The sequence below is a fragment of the Biomphalaria glabrata genome, chromosome 2 (genome assembly GCF_947242115.1).
Source record: "Biomphalaria glabrata chromosome 2, xgBioGlab47.1, whole genome shotgun sequence".
NCBI lineage: Eukaryota > Metazoa > Mollusca > Gastropoda > Planorbidae > Biomphalaria > Biomphalaria glabrata.
Genome location: NC_074712.1, coordinates 48839227 through 48861337, shown reverse-complemented (window position 1 = coordinate 48861337; position 22111 = coordinate 48839227). Strand labels below are relative to the sequence as shown.

General features: G+C 36.4%; 1 protein-coding gene across 1 annotated transcript; it reads left to right on the top strand.

Annotated features, from left to right (window-relative positions):
• Positions 1 to 3451: 3451 nt before the first annotated feature.
• On the top strand, positions 3452 to 4945 carry LOC129924716 (location of vulva defective 1-like). Its single transcript, XM_056021214.1, has one exon. It carries the CDS (start codon positions 3452 to 3454, stop codon positions 4943 to 4945), a length of 1494 nt encoding a protein of 497 aa, XP_055877189.1.
• Positions 4946 to 22111: the final 17166 nt, after the last annotated feature.

The following is a 22111-nucleotide window of genomic DNA, read 5'->3' as shown; positions in this document are numbered from 1 at the left end:
TATCTTGAAGCATGATGTTGAATGTCTGGATGGTCTCTGGAAGCATGATGTTGAATGTCTGGATGCTCTCTGGAAGCATGATGTTAGATGGATGAATGCTCTCTGGAAGCATGATGTTGAATGTCTAGATGCTCTCTGGAAGCATGATTTTGGATGGATCAATGCTCTCTGGAAGGATGATATTGTTGTAGAATGTCTGATGTTCTTTTGAAGAATGATGGTGTTGTTCTATTTTAAATAAAGAAGATAATGTAATCTGAGCTCTACATTTAGCTCACTCAATTCTACTGAAATCAGCTTTTACTTTTATTTCCGAAGACCGCTCGTGCAGTTTAGAAAAAAGAAAAAAAAATTGTTCTATAAAAAGCAGCTCGTCCGATCATGCTTTCATAACATTCCACATTCTAGACTCGGTCTATAACAATCTGCAAATAGTATGGATAGTCCATTGGTCATTTGGTACACGGGCATATATATGTATATAGTGTCTCTGTAGTATTTTACATCTCGAGAGACGATCTTTTCCCTTTGCAACTTCTTGTATGACTAAAGAGGCCAATCCTTGATACACTGCTGCGGTCACAGGTTGGGCATCTGTAGTCACAAGACGCCATTGCATTTTCACCCTTCTTTCTACTACTATGATGTATGGCATCTGCAATCCAGGACGCTTCTTTTATGCTCGCTCTCCATGTGGATCTATCCAGTGACACTTTTTCCCAGCTGCTAGTGTCGATTTTGAAGGGCTTCATGTCGCGTTTGCATACATCCGTATACCTTAAAAGTGGGCGACCAGCGGCTCTCCTGCCTTCTGTTAGGTCGCCATACAGAATGTCTCGTGGGAGTAGACCTACTATATATAGTGTAGTGTAAATATAAAGAAAGAGTCAAATCAAATATAAGGAAGATATGACAATAGGATCAAAGTACACTAAAAGCTCTGACAAATTAATGACCAATCCAAACAACAAGCCACGTCATATGTAGCTATATTAACCTGATTCACGCTAGACGTAGCGACACACTGAAAAAATAATGCTTTCTAAGATTTATTTGTTAACTATTTGTAGCTAGACAGTCAGACAGATCGAAAAAAGACAGACTGAAGATAGACAGACAAAATATAGACACACTTTCTGTTATATATCTGTGTTGCCAAACTTAAGGCCTCTGGGCCATATCCGGCTTGTGATGCGGTTCTATTCGGTCCTTCAGAACGTCTGTCCACAGTAAGACCCGCAGATGTTCAGTTCGACGTGACGAAATTTTGATATGACGCAGCATGTGATATGCTTGTGGGAAACTCATTTGGCCATCAATGCGTTCTACAAAACCAGTAGGTGGTGTGCATGTGTTGTGCACCTCAATCCAAATTCTTAATTCTAATTTACAAGTTTTTCATCTTTAGTAAGGTTTCTATAATTTACATACGCAGCAAATAATTATTCATGCCCTCAGCTGCTAAGTAGGAAATTATTCTATTCTACGACGACAATAAACGTTCCAAACTCTCTGAACTAAATTACGAACATAGAATCTTCGAAGTGTCTTGGGTCTTGAGGCTTCTCACATGCAGAAACATGTAACAAACCGTATGCGTACAAAATAATTTAATGACAATAACTTCTCCTTTCAGACCATGCATTGTATAGGGCAGATGGTGTAAAGGTCACGATTAACGAGGGTGTCATGTGGCACAACCGCCTCTATTTTCTCACAACTAATGTCACGTACCCATTAGAGCTGAGTGGACTCAGAGGCGCCCTAAAAATCCAGCAATAAAAAATCATAGTCTTCTCCAGGATTCGAGCCCGGGACCCTCAGGTTTGGAAGCCAAGCGCTTTATTACTCAGCCACCGTGCCTTTATAATTACAATAATAGCAATATAATTGTCATTAGATTTTACAGCTTCGAACTTCTGTAGCATCAATCCTTTCCAAACTCTACTTGTCGTTGTCACGGGCAAGTCCAAACTCTTCATCCTCAATTGTTTTATCAGTCCACAAACACATCTATTGCTTTCTTCATATCTTGTCAATCTAGTTTGAGTGTCTACATTTTGAGGTGGCTACTCACACCATGGTTTATATTCTTAGGACAACAAATCCACTTGTTTAATATCTTTGACCTAAGTCCAAATATGTGCTAAGGAAAACATGCTGTCAAGACTTTTGTTTACATTTGTAGCAAAGCCTCTTTGTATGTCTTGGCTTTTGTTCTTGTGACTGCTTTTGTTCCGCTGTTCTTTTTAATGTTCTCAAGCACACATTGATACTGATGTAACGATATGAAATAAGTAAGTTGAATACGGCTCTAATAATTTTCTTTAAAATTTCAAGGTCTATTAATGAGAAAAATTCTCTCACATCGCGTAAACTGGAGATCGACCGTTATATTGGTTTAAACATATTTCTTTATCGTAAAATTAATTTTGGCTACACAAATTTTATGAAACTATCTTTAAGAATTAAAGTAAGTAAGATCTTTCTGAACTTCAGACTCTGGCAATTTAGAAGAGACATTTGACAATGCCGTCACAATGCCTACAACATCCTACTACAAGGTAGGCTAAGGTAATGAAATTCAAATGAACAAAAAAGTTCAAAGTCTTGGCTCAATTTAGCAAATAACAAATTCAGTTATTTTGTAGAAACTGAGACACCTCGTTATTTTAAAAAAATCCTCTTTCAGACCTTGTGATCTAGAGGGCAGATGATGTAAAGACCATCTGTTTCTGTGGCCAACGGTTAACGAGGGTGTCATATGGCCTGCACAACGACCAACCGCCTTTCCCTTTCCCCAACTAATGCCATTTGAGCTGAGTGGACTAAGAGGCGCCACGTTCTTATCTTGACCATTATAGGTATTTCGAGAGCCCTACCAAGCAGCTGAGTCACATGAACACCTTTAGTCTTGTTCCCACTGCCCCCACAAGGTCGTGAGCCTTGGTCAGCCTCAAGTAAGGCTGCGCTGCTATGTTTTCTAGCAGATGTATCGGATCGATGAAGCTCCGATCGATAAAGCTGTCTATCGGTGACATAACCGACAAGGAGAATCACTCGTTTGATGTCAAATGATGTCTGCCGTTTCCTGTGGTGATGCCAAGTCCAACATTTCCTTGACGACAGGAAACAACGTTGTTTTTGATGTCATGAGTTGATTATGTGGCGTCCCTACTGACCGCAACGTGAATACTGTCCCTACTGAACGCAACGTGAACGCTGTCAAAATTAGCACTCCTAATGACCATGGTATAAACGTGAGTTAAATTAGCACGCCAACTGAGAACGGCAGGAACATTCGTGATATTAGCACTTACTAGTAAGTACGATACGAACATTAAAGACATTAATATTCCGGCTAACAATGACATGTACTTGAGTGACTTAAGAACACTTACTAACAAAGACATGATCATTAATGACAATAACACTCCTACTGACATTCGACATGAACATTAGTGATATTAGCACTCCTAATGACAACGACATGTACATTAGTAACATTAGCACTACTACTGATATTGACATGTACATTAGTAGCATTAGCACTACTACTGATATTGACATGTACATTAGTAACATTAGCACTACTACTGATATTGACATGTACATTAGTACCATTAGCACTACTACTGATATTGACATGTACATTAGTAACATTAGCACTACTACTGATATTGACATGTACATTAGTAACATTAGCACTACTACTGATATTGACATGTACATTAGTACCATTAGCACTACTACTGATATTGACATGTACATTAGTACCATTAGCACTACTACTGATATTGACATGTACATTAGTACCATTAGCACTACTACTGATATTGACATGTACATTAGTACCATTAGCACTACTACTGATATTGACATGTACATTAGTACCATTAGCACTACTACTGATATTGACATGTACATTAGTACCATTAGCACTACTACTGATATTGACATGTACATTAGTACCATTAGCACTACTACTGATATTGACATGTACATTAGTACCATTAGCACTACTACTGATATTGACATGTACATTAGTACCATTAGCACTACTACTGATATTGACATGTACATTAGTACCATTAGCACTACTACTGATATTGACATGTACATTAGTACCATTAGCACTACTACTGATATTGACATGTACATTAGTAACATTAGCACTACTACTGATATTGACATGTACATTAGTAACATTAGCACTACTACTGATATTGACATGTACATTAGTACCATTAGCACTACTACTGATATTGACATGTACATTAGTACCATTAGCACTACTACTGATATTGACATGTACATTAGTACCATTAGCACTACTACTGATATTGACATGTACATTAGTACCATTAGCACTACTACTGATATTGACATGTACATTAGTACCATTAGCACTACTACTGATATTGACATGTACATTAGTACCATTAGCACTACTACTGATATTGACATGTACATTAGTACCATTAGCACTACTACTGATATTGACATGTACATTAGTACCATTAGCACTACTACTGATATTGACATGTACATTAGTACCATTAGCACTACTACTGATATTGACATGTACATTAGTACCATTAGCACTACTACTGATATTGACATGTACATTAGTAACATTAGCACTACTACTGATATTGACATGTACATTAGTAACATTAGCACTACAACTGATATTGACATGTACATTAGTAACATTAGCACTACTACTGATATTGACATGTACATTAGTAACATTAGCACTACTACTGATATTGACATGTACATTAGTAACATTAGCACTACTACTGATATTGACATGTACATTAGTAACATTAGCACTACTACTGATATTGACATGTACATTAGTAACATTAGCACTACTACTGATATTGACATGTACATTAGTACCATTAGCACTACTACTGATATTGACACCATTTTTTGAAATAGACCAACTTGTGTTTGGAAAACAAATAGATATATGAATGCATGCGTGTTGCTTATGTGTGTTATTGTCAGAGTGAATGTATGTGTCAGTATGTTGGCAGCGTGTGTGTGTAACACTGCATGTTCGTCTCAGTTTGTCTTTACGTTTGAGTGTATGTGTGTGTGTGTGTGATACATTTCCCTCCCCCCCCCCCCAACATATTAATGTAAAAATCTTTTATCGAAACTATTCACCGCAAAGGACAAAACACTCACACATCAGAGAGGAGGGAGGGGGGGAAGGTTTGACTTCTCTTATCTCCCCTTGCAATATTAAACGATGAGCCAATGAGGTTGAATATTCTTCTCTCATCTTGAAGTGATTAACTCAATTCTCGCCCCCGTTGTCTCGGGCAAATCTGAGGGTTTTTTTTGTAGATACATATCTCAGCCTAATTATGTATCACTAGAACTCCCCCCCCCCCGGACCTCTTATTGCATTTCTTAACCTCGTAATGAATGTGAAGCTAATGATTTTTGTTTAAATGTTAATTGTCAGTACTGCTCGTAGAGAATGGTAGTCTAGAGAGTGTGGATAGAATGGTAGTCTAGAGAGTGTGGATAGAATGGTAGTCTAGAGAGTGTGGATAGAATGGTAGTCTAGAGAGTGTGGATAGAATGGTAGGCTAGAGAGTGTGGATAGAATGGTAGTCTAGAGAGTGTGGATAGAATGGTAGTCTAGAGAGTGTGGATAGAATGGTAGTCTAGAGAGTGTGGATAGAATGGTAGTCTAGAGAGTGTGGATAGAATGGTAGTCTAGAGAGTGTGGATAGAATGGTAGTCTAGAGAGTGTGGATAGAATGGTAGTCTAGAGAGTGTGGATAGAATGGTAGTCTAGAGAGTGTGGATAGAATGGTAGTCTAGAGAGTGTGGATAGAATGGTAGTCTAGAGAGTGTGGATAGAATGGTAGTCTAGAGAGTGTGGATAGAATGGTAGTCTAGAGAGTGTGGATAGAATGGTAGTCTAGAGAGCTAGGTGAGCAGACGGCTTCTTTTTCGTGAGATTTGTGATCGAGATGTCGTCATGTTGGTGTGTAGATAGAACCCTCTCTAGTAGGAGGTAAGGTATAGTGTAATGTATCAGCTCTGACTACAAGCGTTGTCTGACTAGTCAGTTGTAGGTGTGTCTCAGCCACTTTAATATTTCAATGACACTTTTTTCTTTCAAACTCCTCACCCCCCCCCTCTCCTATCTTAATCGTGCATTACGTGGAACCAATAGAAAAAGGGAAGAAACTCAGCGCTTCTAAAAAAAAAATCTCTTTTTGCTAACATGATAAATAAAACATAAAATGTAAAACAAGAACTTCAGTTCAACATGTAACTAAAAACAGTTTTAAATAAACATGACATTAAGCTAAAATTTATTGATATAGAAACATCGCTCTCACAAATCCTGATTGAGAACCACTGTTGTTGTGAGAACCACTGTTGTTGGGGGAAATGTAGAACTTAATTGGCCCTTAGGACAAGCCAGCACGTCATGCAGACAGAACAAACCTCCCCTAAAAGTACGCACCAGAAACTAGGTCAGTATTGTGTACAGAACGGACAAACTGCATCAGGAACTTGTTGATCTTTGAGTTGATCAACTTACCGCCCTTTGTCATATTGTCTTTCCTGATTCGGAACAACGCACAGCATTGAAAAACAACATTGTTTGTAGACATTGATAATTGTATCAAACAAAGATGTTTATATATATTTTTTAACAGAAGAAACGGATGGTCTTGCTGGTAGTCGTACGTGTATTACAGTTTACACCTTTACAAGTCGACTCTGGTCTAGATCTAGCAGCTGAATGGCTACATGCAGGTCAACTTGTCCAGAGTAACACTAGAGATACGTGAAGGGAAACTAGGCAATAAAATTAGATAAGCATCATAACTTGTCCTATCTTATAAGGTCTGCTCTATTAACTCTTTCTCTCCGTAATTATTTACCACATTCTAGAGGATTCAACGTTGGTATCGTCAGTTAGGAGAGAAAGAGTTAACAATAAAACTATGACTATTGAGGATTTTTGACTCTACAATATTATTTTTAAAAGATCACAGCTGCCAAGTAAATACTAAAAGTTTTATCTATCTCATTCTCTCTGGGGCGCGGTGGCTGAGTTGTTAAGCGCTTGGCTTCTGAACATGGAGTCCTGGGTTTGAATCTCGGTAAAGACTGGTATTTTGAATTTTGGGATTTTTAGGGCGCCCCTGAGTCCACCCAACTCTTACGCTACCTGACTTTAGTTGGGCGGTTGGTCGTTGTGATGGCCACATGACTCCCTGCATTCCGTTGGACAAAGAAACATAGGACCTTAACATCATCTGCTCTAGATCGCCATGTTTAAAAGGGAACTTATACTTTTATATCATTCTCTAACCTTTAATGTCCTTTCTTGCTCTTTCATAAAACTTGATTCTGAATATTGTTAATGAGCTAGATAAATCAGTATTAATAGCACACTGTGATATATACATTCGCACAGACCGAGAAGGAATCGGTCTTCCGTCTCCTCGTACTACCTCATACTATTTTTAAACTTCTTCCGATCATCAAACATATCGGAATTAGATTTGTCTGGACATTATGGGCAATAGGGAAAAAAATATTTTCATTTTTAATGCTCCCAAAGCAATGCTAATTATTGACCAAAAAGAATAGTTGGCTGAAGCACCGAAAATGCCCTCCCCCCCCCCTTTTGCTTTTTTCAAATGTGGTGCCGGAGAAGCCTCCCCGCTTAGTCCAATGATACGCCACTGTTGATATTTAAGTATAGTCATATAGGCAGAGGCATGATATAGGTCTATAAAGTGAAGTAGGAACTTCAGAAAATGTCAGAGATTTTCTGTCGACTTGAGATGACGTCATAGTACCATGTCACTTGTCAGTCAGAAGTTGTCGATAATATCCAGAAGATGTAGGTGTTTGATTCAATTACTGCTAACAAAATTATCACCCGGTACCAGATGTGGGACAGCCACAGTTATTGATTTTGTCAAGATTAATTAAAGCTGATAAGGAGCACTTGGACATTTTTTTTTCGAGCTTTTTTTTTTTTTTTTTTTTTTTAAATAGTACTATTATAATTTGTTGTTAATGCAATAATTTTGTGCCATTTTTAAAATGTATTATTCTACGTCCACAAGACCAAAATGAAGTCACATTTATAAGGAGATAAGGTCTTAGAACATCACTATACATCAGCCGCCAGTGTATCTAATGCATAAAGGTCAGATCTTAGACTTGGGTTATTCCGCGTCATTGGCCGACAAACAGTCTTTATAGAACTTTGTCTCCAGCAATGTCAGCCGCCTCTTCCATCTGGTGTCCACTGCGGATCCTTATTCTGTCCAGGTCTTTAGGGAGATGTTCTTCTCTTACTTATACTATTTCGTACCTAATACGTCCATCATTCGTTAGATAGTGGAAGTTTTTTTTTTACGATCAACTAACCAATGTCAAAATTAGAGTTACGCGCTCTTGGCAAGATGGCTGCTCCCTGTTTACTGTTATCAGAGATGAGTTAAATTTTTCGTTTTGTTGTATTAAAATCAAACCAAATTCATTAAAAAAGTTATTTAACAAATAAATTAATATCTTTAAATTATATATTTAACTTAATTCAGCATTTTTTCCACTAATTAATTCAAATTAACAACTCTTCGCTTAGGACTATTTTGTCTCACTAATCCTTATAATTTAATTTTAATATTATTTAGATCTAGTCTATATATGAATACACCCGTGTATTATGCCTTAGGCAACAAAAAACGCATCATTGCACTGTGTACTGTGTGAGTTACCTCAGTTTACATCAGGACTGTTTGATTCCTTTGATGCAGACTCTTCTAACGCATACAACATCCTAAACACCATCCCAAACCAAACTCACCAACCACTAGCCAGATCCACTCCTGTTAAACCTAAATCTACTAAAATTAATACAACAGCCTCACTAAAAAAAACCTACTAAAGAAGTAATACCAAAATACCTTAAAACCTTAGTAATACATTTTCAAAGCATTAGGAACAAAACAGCAGACTTAGAAGTTTTATTAGAATGTGAGAAACCAGACATAATTGCAGGAACAGAAACTTGGCTACATCCTGAAATTTATAATGCAGAAATTTTCAATAGTAATTATGAAATTTTTAGAAAAGATAGGGCTGATAATCATGGAGGAGTTCTTTTAGCAATAAAAAACACTCTTATAGCAGAAGAAATTACCTTACCTAACTCAAAAAATATAGAATCAACATTTTGTAAAATTAATACCACCTCAACATCCCTAATAATAGGCAGCATTTACAGACCACCAAATTCTAGTTTAGAATACATGCAGGAACTTTGTAATCAGATTTCTACACTTAAAGAGACAAATAAAAATGCAGTTTTTTTGATCATGGGTGATTTCAACCTACCTGATATAAATTGGAAAACACTAACCATAGATAAACACCAAAACCTTTAATGACATAAATGAGCTTTTCATAGAAACTTTACACAACCTAAGTTTAGATCAAATCATTAAAAAGCCAACTAGATTAAACAACACATTAGATCTCTTCTTAACCAACAGACCTGGATTAGTAGTTGATTATGATATTATCCCTGGTCTATCAGACCATGAGATCATAAAAATACACAGTCAGATAAAAGCAGTAGCCAATACAAAACCCAAAAGAAAAATCTTACTCTGGAATAAATGTAACCTAACACAACTACACCAAGCTGCATTAAACTTTCAACAAACATTCTTATTAGAAAAAGACATTAACCAACCAGTTGATGACCTCTGGAATTTCATTAAAAACCATCTTAAAAGCATTATAGAAAATCATATACCAACTAAATACACACCAAACAAAATAAATAAATGCTGGTTTAATAATAGACTAAAGAAGCTTTGTAAACAGAAGGAAAACCTATATAGAAAATTTAAAGAAACTAATGCAGAAAGAGTTTACAAAAAGTATATAAAAATTAAACACTTAACCCAAAAAGTAAGCAGACAGCTGCAGAGTGAATATATAAACAATGTAATATCTAAAGATAACAACAAAAACCTATAGTCATACATTAAGTCTAAGAAAATGGAAACAACAGGCATAGCACAATTAAAAGATGAACATAACATAATACATAAAGAAACTAAAGCAAACATCCTAAACAAATACTTTGCATCAGCATTCTCAGCCCCAGGAGACAAAGACATATTACTGAATTTGAACCAAGTAGACAACATAGAAGATATAGTAGTACAAGAAAATGGAATTCAAAAACTATTAGCCAACACCAAACCAAATAAAGCATCTGGACCTGATGGTATTCCAGCTAGATTACTCAAAGAACTAAGCAGTGAGCTAGCCCCAGTGTTCAAAATACTCTTTCAGGCTTCACTTAACCAGGGCAGAGTACCAAAGGACTGGAAAGAAGCTAATGTCACCCGACTATTTAAAAAAGGAGAAAAATCTGACCCAGGAAACTACAGACCAGTATCACTTACCAGCATCACATGTAAAATCCTAGAACACATAATATGTAGCAACATCATAAACCACTTAGACAAACATAATGTCCTCACACCATACCAACATGGCTTTAGGAAATATAGATCATGTGAAACACAACTAATAGGACTAATTGATGATTTTTCAAAAGGTTTAGATAATAGTGAACAAATAGATGCTATCTTACTAGATTTTTCTAAGGCTTTTGACAAAGTTCACCACCATAGTTTGCTTAAAAAATTAAAATATTTCGGCATTAATGGTCCACTGCATCAGTGGATTAAAGATTTTCTGATAGGGAGAGAACAAACTGTAATAATAAATGGCTCTAAATCAACACCGATAACAGTAAACTCAGGTGTACCTCAAGGAACAGTCTTGGGTCCACTACTATTTTTAATTTACATAAATGATCTACCAAATTGCATTACTTCAGGAACAAAAGACAGATTATTTGCAGACGATTGCATAATATATAGAATCACCACAAGACACAGATATTTTACAAAGAGAATTAGATGAATTACAAAAATGGGAATCAAATTGGAGCATGTCTTTCCACCCAGAAAAATGTCAGTTGTTAAGAGTAACAAAAAAAACTAAAACAAATTAATTCCACTTATCTTATTCATGGCAAACCAGTAACACAGACTAAAAACGCAAAATACCTAGGTGTTATAATAAATGAAAAACTGTCATGGAATCCACATATTGATGAAACTACAAAAAAATTAAACAAAGCATTAGGATTTATTAAAAGAAATTTCTATAAATCAAATAAGAACATAAAACTAAAATGTTATTTAACCTTTGTTAGACCAATAATTGAATATGCATCCTCTGTTTGGGACCCCTCAACTCAAGAAAACATTAAGAAACTAGAACAGACACAAAATAGAGCAGTGCGATTCATAACAAACGAATATTCACATTTGACTAGAGTAACACCTATAGTAAAATCACTAAATTTAGAAAGCCTTCAGGACAGAAGGCTCAAAAGTAAAGTAGCAACTATACATAAAACACTGAACCATAATCTTCAAATACAAAAACAAAATTTAATAAAATACTCTGAAAGACACAAAGATAAAGGCACATTCCTCGTCCCATATGCTAGGACAAATTTGTACAAACACTCCTTCTTCCCTAGTGCTATTAGAGCATGGAATGGGTTGCCTGAGCTAGCCAGGAAAACCAGTGACTTGGCAGAATTTAAGTCATTGGTTAATATGCATGACTAAATGCATGACGCGTAGGACGTAATCATCTTCTTTTTTGAAGTAACGTCTGTATTATATAAGATAAGAAGATAAGATAAGACACTAAGTTGTACTTCACTGTTGCCAACTTAATAAAAGAATTGAGCTGTAGTTTGAATTTACCCTCAATGTGTGACAGTTGATTTAAATCAAATAGTTAGTTGCCCATTTTTTTCAAAATATGTTATAAGTCATAGAAAGTCTAATGCTTCTTTTGTATTGAAATTACGTTTCACTATAAACAGAAGACATTTTGATCCTTTCTAAATAGTACGCACAAAACATTATATACTTTGAAAAAAAAAACTAGCTTATCACCTCCTTCATTGTGTACAGTGAGTAGACCTAAAACCTAGCTACTTAAAGTGTATCAGCCATAAATGAAAATCTCCAAAGGACCTCATTTGCTAATCGTAAACAAACAGTATTGAGCCACGTGATTCTCTATATCTTCTATACAAATTACGATCTAATTTTAATCAACAATGGTTATCACGTGACAGTTATTTTGCGTTGTTTTATAAATATTATCACGTGACAGTGCGTTTTGGTGAATGAGGTCCTTCAGGGTATCTTATTTTATTGTCAGAATACATATCTAGAACTAGGGCATAGATTTATGTATTGGGTGTAGCATAATCTAGAACCCAAAACAACAACAAAACAACAGAAAACGATGACGACATTTTTAGGGTGGAGAGTAGTTACCTAGAAACTTGGCAGCAAACTAGATCACATGTTTCCATATCAAGAGCAAACATTGGTATTAGAAGAACAAAGTTTAATGTCTAGTCACCACGCAGTAGGTTGAGCTAGCTTTTATGTCGAATGTGTTGGAGTTACATGGTTTTACAACTGCTGCCTGGTGTGACCCCCGACTGACTAAGTGGTTTTCCTGTTTGATTCATGCAACCCGGTCCATGCTCTGATGGCACTAGGAAAATTAAAGAGCACATGTACAGATTTTTTGTTGGTAAGAAATAATAAAAAGAAGAAACGTGTCTTGATCTTTTAGGGTATTTTGATAGGTTTTGTATGTGTAAGTTATAGTCCAGTGTTATATGTCTTTTATTGTCCAGAAGTATTAAGTTTAGTGATGAAGTAATACCAGCATAGTTATGAAATCTCACACCTCTATATGTTTCTGTTCTAGTTTCTTGGTTTTATTGAGGTGAGGGGTTCCAAGAATAATACTGATTTAACAGGCTAAATTATATTTTAGTTTTTACGTTCTTGTTTGTTTTCAGTTTTTTTTATTCAGTAATTCCTGTGGTGGATAAACAATTAAAATCATGATGAACAAGAGAAAAGCAATTTCTTTTTTAAATTCATCTGATTTGCAGAAACAGATGACCTTTACATCATTTGACCCATAGATCGTTTGGTCTAAAAAGGTGAACTTTACTTTTTACTAAGTTTATTGTTACCATAGTGTCCACGAACAATTTTTATTTCCTGTTTGTTTGTTGTTGTTTTTTTGTTGTAATTTTTTATCTCTAAAGGATTTTTCCAGAAATAAAAAGAGAATTTTGGATGTGTATTAAGTGAAGTCCAATAAATAAAGTCATGTCCCATAAATAAAGTCATGTCTCATAAATAAAGTCATGTCTCATAAAGCGACAGCTACGTACAGGAAGGACGGTACTAAAAGCAGTCATTAGATCAGTCAGTCTTCAAAGTTATAGCAAGTACTTCTCCAGAAATCTTCTCACTACCAGCTTAATGCCCAGTTTACAGGTTTGGGTCTGTGTTCCGGGATGTAGGTCAACTCAATTTGATCCAAGTCAGTGATAATGCCAGTACGTTGAGAGATTTGACCAGGCTGAGTGGACGAGCTGGACCTACCTGAGAAATAGTTGTTTGTACCAAGTTCGCACGACAAACAACCTACCATTGTACCAATGTATTGTCTAAGAATACTGTTTTGTAGTACAACATGATAGACTTGAAAAAAACCTTGACATCATCTACAGTGAAAGTTCTATCCCCAGTAGAAGAGCCAAGTGAATCAAACATGCTACATCTTATAGAATGTTACCTGTGCTGGATAAAAGGTTTACATGTTAGTATAAGATTTAAAGTATGCATGTATCATGTCAGTGTAACATGTCACATGTAAGCGTTAATTGTACGCATACGATTTGAGTGTAATATAGATGTCAGATGCAGTGTAATTAAGATGCAAATTTAATTAAAATGTAATTGTAATTAGTATGTAATTGTAATTAGTATGTAAGTGTAATTAGAATGCAAGTGTAATTAGTATGTAAGTGTAATGTAAAATGTAAATGTGATATGTGTTCAAATAATTTGCTGTAGAAGGTCATGTCATTTTAACACGTAAGATGTCTTCATAACGCCTTAGTTTGTGTGAATTCCCAAATTAGAAAAGACTAATCATTTAACAGGATTCAAACCCAAGATCCTCAGTTCGGAGGCTGATTTTTATAATTTGCATAAACATGTTTTTTCGACATCCGCCAACCGAGAGACGACGTGGCTCTAGAAACATTGTTTTGAAGGAACGCAAACATCGTCCCTCGCGTAGCTAGGGAGAAAACTGTCCTCACACTGGTGCAGGCTTTACACCAGCCGAACAATCTCAACAGACACTTCAGTCTGCATATCTTTCACTACCGGTACTGAACACTACACGACTGGTCGATATTATGAGTCTCTTCAGCCAGCCCTCCAGCTTGTGGGGAAGGATTTAGAGAGATGTGACCTCTTTAACAAACAATATGATGTCGACTATATGTTTTCATGTCCCAACATTATTGTACACGTACGGTTCAGTCTCTGTGACTACATAGTATACACCAGCATGATCACTGAGCACATTTTAGTTCACAAGGGAAATAGGGATCAAAATGTGTTTAGACTATCAATGAAATGTTTCTGGACACTTACATGCATATTGGAGTGTGGAATGGAGATTGTATTTTGGATTGCAAGTTCTATTGGTCTACAGATGGTATATTGGTCTTGATTTTTGTATTGGTCTCCAGATAGTATATTGGTCTGGATGTTATATTGATATCCATATGGTATATTGGTCGAGATGTTATTTTGGTCTCCAGATGGTATTTTGGATTTGGGATGGCCTACAGAAAAAAATATAGTATATTGGATTGGATTTGGAATATTAGATTGGAGATGGTGTACTGCTTTAAGAATGGTATATTGGAATGGAAATAGACTATAGTATTGGGGATGATATATTGCTGACTAATGTTAAGTATTGCTTGTATTTTCTAGTTTAAGGAATGGGTAGCATAGCGTAATGTGCTGTTCAGTTCAATCATTTACGACACATTTTTTTTCCAATTTGTTATTATCTGGTGCTAAGTACAAATACTTAAGTTGACTTATGAGGAAAAAAAAACATTTTTACAAAACCTCTATTTAAGTCATTCCTTCGTGGAGAGTGAACGCTGATCTCGAATACTGCTCCGACGATTTTCCTAGACTTTTAACAGTTGATGTATCTGACTGAAAAAAGAATTATTAGCTCGCTGGCCTGATGGAGAAAACTTTAGCTTGACTGTTATAATTTTGCAAAGTAAAAAATAAATAAAAGTAAATTGGCTAGATACTTAGAAATCTATCTAGGTCTAGAGCTAACATGGCGTTGTCAATCGTATTACCGTAATTATGCGATAAACTGTAATTTAAGGTTGCTTCAATTTTGTTGAAGTTAATAAGCGTAGCTTTCTACGTAGACTTAACGTAGATCTAATATTAGATCCACGTTATCTACATTCTAGATCTAGAAGGAGATCTAGACTAGATCTTACGAGTTCTAAATCCGAACGTATGGTCTAGTGTAAGACCAAGATGTCAATAGAATAAACATACCACTAAATCATCGCATTAGCATGTCTTCCTCGCTGTCCGAGTCAGAAAATGCAGACATTCAACTTCAAGGCAATCTAGCATCTGACGGTGTCACGGCTTCGATACCGGAATGGAATCAAATGTTTTTAAATAATAAATGTGATTTTTATTATATTTGAAGTTTAGTGATGGTGGTATTGTCTTTTAAAAAAAAATATATTTTAAAATGTTTTTCTTGTTATATTCTTATATAGATCTATATATACGATTATCTTCCACTTGATTCTGGGGGAAATGTTACTAGTTTCCAAAATATGATCTTGGTATATTAATTATAGTAATGAATGATGTTATATTCAAACGTTGTCAAGGTGGAGCAGTTGAAACTGGGTCAGCTGCTTAAATAGGGGGGGGGGGGGAATATCTGTATGGGCACCTTAAGTTGTCGTTACTGGTTGGCAAAGTTCACCTCTCCATCAGGTGAAAAACAAACTTAAGGCGACAGTATTCATTTGAGGACTAGGATTTATGAGGTGTAAGATAAACAAAGTTTACAAAACCGCTACTGAGTTAATTGTGCATTCATGTATCTCTTGGACAAGCTAGTGTTGTGTTCTTGTTAAGTTGATGAGATTCTAGATCTAATGACCTTCTCATTTCCTACATTTAGAAGACATTCAAACGTTCAAGAAGCAGAACGGAATTTTCTTCTGGGCTATTTCCAGCCGCCTCTAGAAAAGATCAAGAAAGAAAGGAAAGTTCCCGGATGTGGCTATGTCAAAGAACAACTTCCGTTGTCATTAGCTACAAGCGAGGCGTCTGTGACTCGGTTCACTCAGTTTGAGATCTATTGCGGTTTGACATTAAGAGAAGCACTCCACCTAGTCAACGCCACACAGTACCGTACATAACCCTATTACATGCAATGTCTGGATGACTGCGGCCACCAGGATGACACCAAGTGCCATTAAGACCACGTGATCAAGGAACGTATTACTACTAATTCCAGACTGCGATAAAAGATAAGTCTGGGTCACGTGATTACCTAATGGATGGGAGTGATTTAGAAGAACTGCTGGACCTAAGTCACGAGCGGATTGAAATTAGAGGAATATTGATTGAATAACACACATTTTAAACCCGGGGCTGCAAAACTTTCTTATTTGCACGCCCCCCCCCCCCCCGCTTTTAACTTTCCTTCTTTCGTAATTGCATTTTTTAAAGGTGTTAATTGTTAATAGATTAGTTAGATTATTAGTACACAAAGTGATTAAATATTAGATATAAGTTATTATATATATATATTTCTTGGATTAATAGCCATTCTATTGAAAATCCGCAAAGAAGTATTGCATTGTTTCTAAACTTTGAAAACTAAAGATCATAACTTTTCTAAGACCGAAAATGATTGATTTTCGGTGCGACTTCCCTACAGCTTGAAGAATAGTTACGTACATAATATATATAGAGAGGGATCATTGATCTGATCATTATCGGATAAGAATTTATGTCCGTTTTTCAGTCTAATAGAAGTGCCTCCGGAAGCACTATAAAGTTCAATCAGGCGCTATTTCGCACTCACTGGCATAGAGGAAAGTGGCTGGTAGTATCTGAATCAGAGAGCTGGAGATCTCTAACGAATGTCGTGGGACATACATTTGAGGTCCTAGGAAAAGTCTTTGTTGAAATCAGGCGCAGGAGACGAAAAGACACTGGCGGAAAACGGCTTTGTGTGGTTAAACAGGCAGGTCGCCATTGGGTCTCCGTGGTCACGTGGAATACTGACTTCATCTCTAATCTTCGGAATCCAAGAAACCTATTCCCAACAATATTTCGTAATGTAAAGGTGAAGATCATTCAGCACCTAACACCAAGCAACATTTTATGGAGTTTGAAACTAATTTAAGATAAAAAGAAAATTAAATTAATAAACTGAATTAATATTTCAACGCAATATTGTTTTATCTCAAAATAAAACTCCGGCGTAGTGCAGCCAGTCGATGACGTCCCAGATTTTAGAACTTCAGTTGTACGATAATGGAATATTTTTTAAAAAATTATCTTTTATACGTTGACAGTGGCGTTGGTAAATATGTGCGTGGGTGCGGACAACCCGAAAGTCATTCATAGTACACATGGCTATTAGATTCTATCATAGGGTGAGTGTCGACCTCCCCCCATACATACATACATACATACATACATACCATACCATACAATGCCATACATGCATACGTACCTACATACATACATACATACCATACATACATACATACCATACCATACCATACATGCATACATACATACCTACATACATACTGTTACGATCTTCTCAATCAGGCCTTCTGCAAACACTACTTAACAACACAACACAGCACATCTAACACAAGAACTTGACTACAAGAGCTTCAATTAACAAAGTGGCGATTTAATTACAAATACATCGTCAGCCTATTCAACACAATTGGCTACATCAAATTCAAATGCTTTCTTGAACTTTACAGAACTGCCTAACTAAACGTTACTAGTCACTCTAGCTCGTACAGCTACATTCAAAGGTACCACACAGTTCTTACTGCCTTGCTGTCCTGGACTCAACTGTCTTTTTTAAACACACTATCTCTCGACCGTGAAGGCTCTTGATCACATGACCACAACACAGGTCATACTTGCGTGAACTAGCAGTACTGTCCCTTGTCTTTCGACAGCCGTTGACCCATTGACCTGTGTGATTGGCCTGAGTCGTGTGTATCAGTAGGCCGCACACACATTAACCCTTTCAGTCCGCCACTAGAGTTACAACAATACATACACACATACATACCATACATCATGGGCGTAGCCAGGATTTTTTTTCGGGGGGAAGGGGTTGGGGGGATTTTTTCTCCCCCCCCCCCGACCCCCGCGAAAAAAAATATTTATATGTATTTATGTGTGTGTGTGTACATAATCTTCATTACATTATGACCCTTCATTCTTTCGAAGACGGTTATTGTGCCCTAGAATAGGTTCTTCCTGGAGTTAGTGGAAAAATTGTAGATTCCCCGCTACTGCCAGCAAGGGGGTCTGGATGAGCACTAGGAGCTCCCCCAGCGCGGGGCAAAGCCCCGCCGCCAAGCACTATTTCTGGTATTGAAAGCCAAAAACATGCATATTTTGAGGTATCTACGGTGCATTTTCCTGCTATTAAAAAGTTTTATTTCAAAAACCTAATTTGCTATTCTTATTGATTTAGACCCTGCCGCGCCGTCAGGAGCATTTGCCGTCAAGCTGTTTCCACAAAAATGTCACTGGTAATGTCTGAAGCCTCTTCCCACCTGCTCTTAGGACCTCCATGAATGTGTGGCGCCAAGTTGTACTAGGATGTCATTGCAACTCTTCTTATGCGTAATTCATTTTGTCAGAGAACATGTCCCGCAAACCTCATGCGACGCCCTGTCACAATCTTACTAAGGGGTCGACTCCAAGTTCGGCATAGGATTTCCTTGATTTACACCCGATCTCTATAACTGACTCCTAAAATCTGTCTTAGCCATCTTTGTTGAGCCACATTTAGTGTTTTTCAATTTCGGCAGATGACTATTCACTGCACTTTATTAATGGATCCCCGCCACTGGTAGAAATGTGTAACCTCTCTTGAATACGCTCTTGGAATTAAGTGAATGTAGTTTGCTTTAGATTTTATATCGAAAAGGGAAGTTTTATCTTCAAAATCATCTGTTGGGGGTTTTAAAGTAGAAATTCTCTGGAGTTTTTTTTTTTTTTTTATAATCCGAACCCCATTTAGCTACGGTCATAGATTTTATTAACTGTAGTTTGCTTTAGAATAATATTGCAGATAGAGGTTTTCCACCTCCAAACGCTCTGTAAGGGGATTTTAAACTCAAAACCGTCTGGAGGGGTTTTAAACTTTAAAAAAAAGCCATCAGTAGGAGAGGGGTTTAAACTCAAAACCCCCAATAGGATTGGCTACGCTAAAATAATTTTAGTGTGTAATTTGCTTTTTTATATTGAGAGGGGTTTAAACTCAAAACCCCTTTTGGCAACGCTCATAGCATTTTGAGTGCGTAATTTGCTTTTTTTCTTACACTGAAAATGTATTTTTTAGCTTCAAACCCCGCTGGCGGGAGGTTTAAACTCAAAACCCCTTTGGCTACGCTCATATATTTTAGAATGAGTAATTTGCTTTTTTTATATTGAAGAGGTATTTTTTAGCTTCAAACTCCACTGTAGGGGAGTTTAAACTCGAAACCCTTTTGACTACACTCATAACATTTTGAGTGTATAATTTGCTTTGTTTTTATTATTAAAGAGGTATTTTTTTACCTTTAAACCTCGCTGAAGGGAAGTTTAAACTCAAAACTGAGTCAAAACCCATTTAGCTACGCTCATAACATTTTGAGTCCGTAATTGTCTTTTTTTTTATATTGAAGAGGTATTTTTTAGTTTCAAACCCTACTGAAGAGAGGGGGGGGGTAAACTCAAAACCCCTTTGAATTTTGAGTGTGTAATTTGCCTTTTTTTTATATATCGAAGAGGTTTATCGTAAATTTTGGAGGGGGTTTTAAAATCAAAATCTTCCTTAACTGTGATCTTGGAATTTGAGGATTGTCTTTTGCATTTTTTTTGTTTTGTTTTATAGAAGAGGGAGATTTAACTGCTAAACCCCTGATAGGGGGTTATAAACTCAAACCCCCCGTGGTAGGGGTTTTAAATTCGAACCCCCCCTGGGAAGGGGTTTTAAAGTCAAAACACCCTTGGTTGTGCTGCGGCAATTTATGGTTTAGTATTAAAATCTCACCTAAAATAAACAAAATCAAAGCAAAAAATCAGTCACTAAATTCCGATTCCCCCCTGCGGGGGAGGGGAATTCATTTCGGACAGGGGGTTGAACCCCCAACCCCCCCCCCCCTGGCTACGCGTATGCCATACATTCATACCATACATACCATACATACATACCATACATACATACCATACATACATACCATACATACATACCATACCTACATACATACATACATACATACATACATACATACACACACACATACATACATATATACATACATACCATACATTCATACCATACATACCATACATACATACCATACATACATACCATACACACATACCATACATACAAACATACATATGCACAAACATACCTACTTACATACATGCATACAAACCAACATATAGATGTACATTCATTTATACATGCATACATATATACATGCATTTATACCTACGAAGGTAGACCCTGGGTCAATAATGGTCCACATACATACAATTATACAAAGTCTACAAAATTAAATTATTCTTATATAATACATATTCAGCTACTAATAACCTAGCAACTAGTTTGTTTATGGTGTTGCTAAGCAGATTAAATCCAACTGTCACATTTGACTAAAGACTCGACCACCGCTTATTAGCAATTAGCAACTCTCTTACGGCAAATGAATGCGTTCAGGCGGAACGACCCGGTCGATGTATGTTTTAAGAAACTCCTCTTTTTTTTTCCTTACATATATAACCACATACATTGACGCGTGTCTCACTACAGTTGGAGCACGGTACCTAAAGAAATACATTTACTTACTAATTATACCTGCTTCACCATTGCGTGTTTGTCTGTTTAGTCTAGTATCCTTAGGGACGTGTCATGTCTTTGCCTGGTTCTTTTTCATTAGATTACTTTTTATAATTTTATTATAGGTATTTTAGTATACAGCTTGCATCTCAGAGTTCACAGCTTACATCACACAAACTGTATTGCACTACGTTAAACTGCTTACATCACACATCTTACATCTGATTTCTTACATTACAATGTCTACACCAAACAAACATCAACAAAATAGTTTATAAAGGACCTATCTCATTAAATACTCGCGTATATTTAGAATCCGAAAAAAAAAAAAAAAAAAAAAAAAAAAAAAAGGGGGAGGGGGGGGATTTCGTCCTTATTATGAATTTGAATCATTTAACGAAATTCATTTTCCTTCTCCACTTCAGTAGACTGCATATTTCGCTCAACATAAATAAATGCGATCAAATGTTATTGAAATTACTTTAAAATATTTTTGTTTTCACAACAAAATATTTGGATTCTTAACAATTTAACAAATTGATTCTGTACTATTTCCTGCACACGCTGCGTGACCAATAGGGATTCTTGACTATCAGAGCATTCTGTTGTTGTGTATAAGGTTACTTAGGTTACATAGCCCATATATTACATTCCAATGTAGACAAGTACGCAAGGGATCCGAACGAAGTGGATAGGCGCAGATACCCTTGATGTTTGGAGAGAAAACCTTCCAGCAAAGAAGTTGTTTACCAGACAAAAGTTAGACGGTCGATAATTGTGTATGTTTCCTTCAAAGCTGACCAAGCGAGCTGTAGGTCAAGGCTAGAGACTTAAACAAAGAAACATTTAACGAACTCTACATAAAGTAATAGCATACATAAAATAATTGTTAATCTGTTGAAACGGATCTGTAGTTATAATTAGC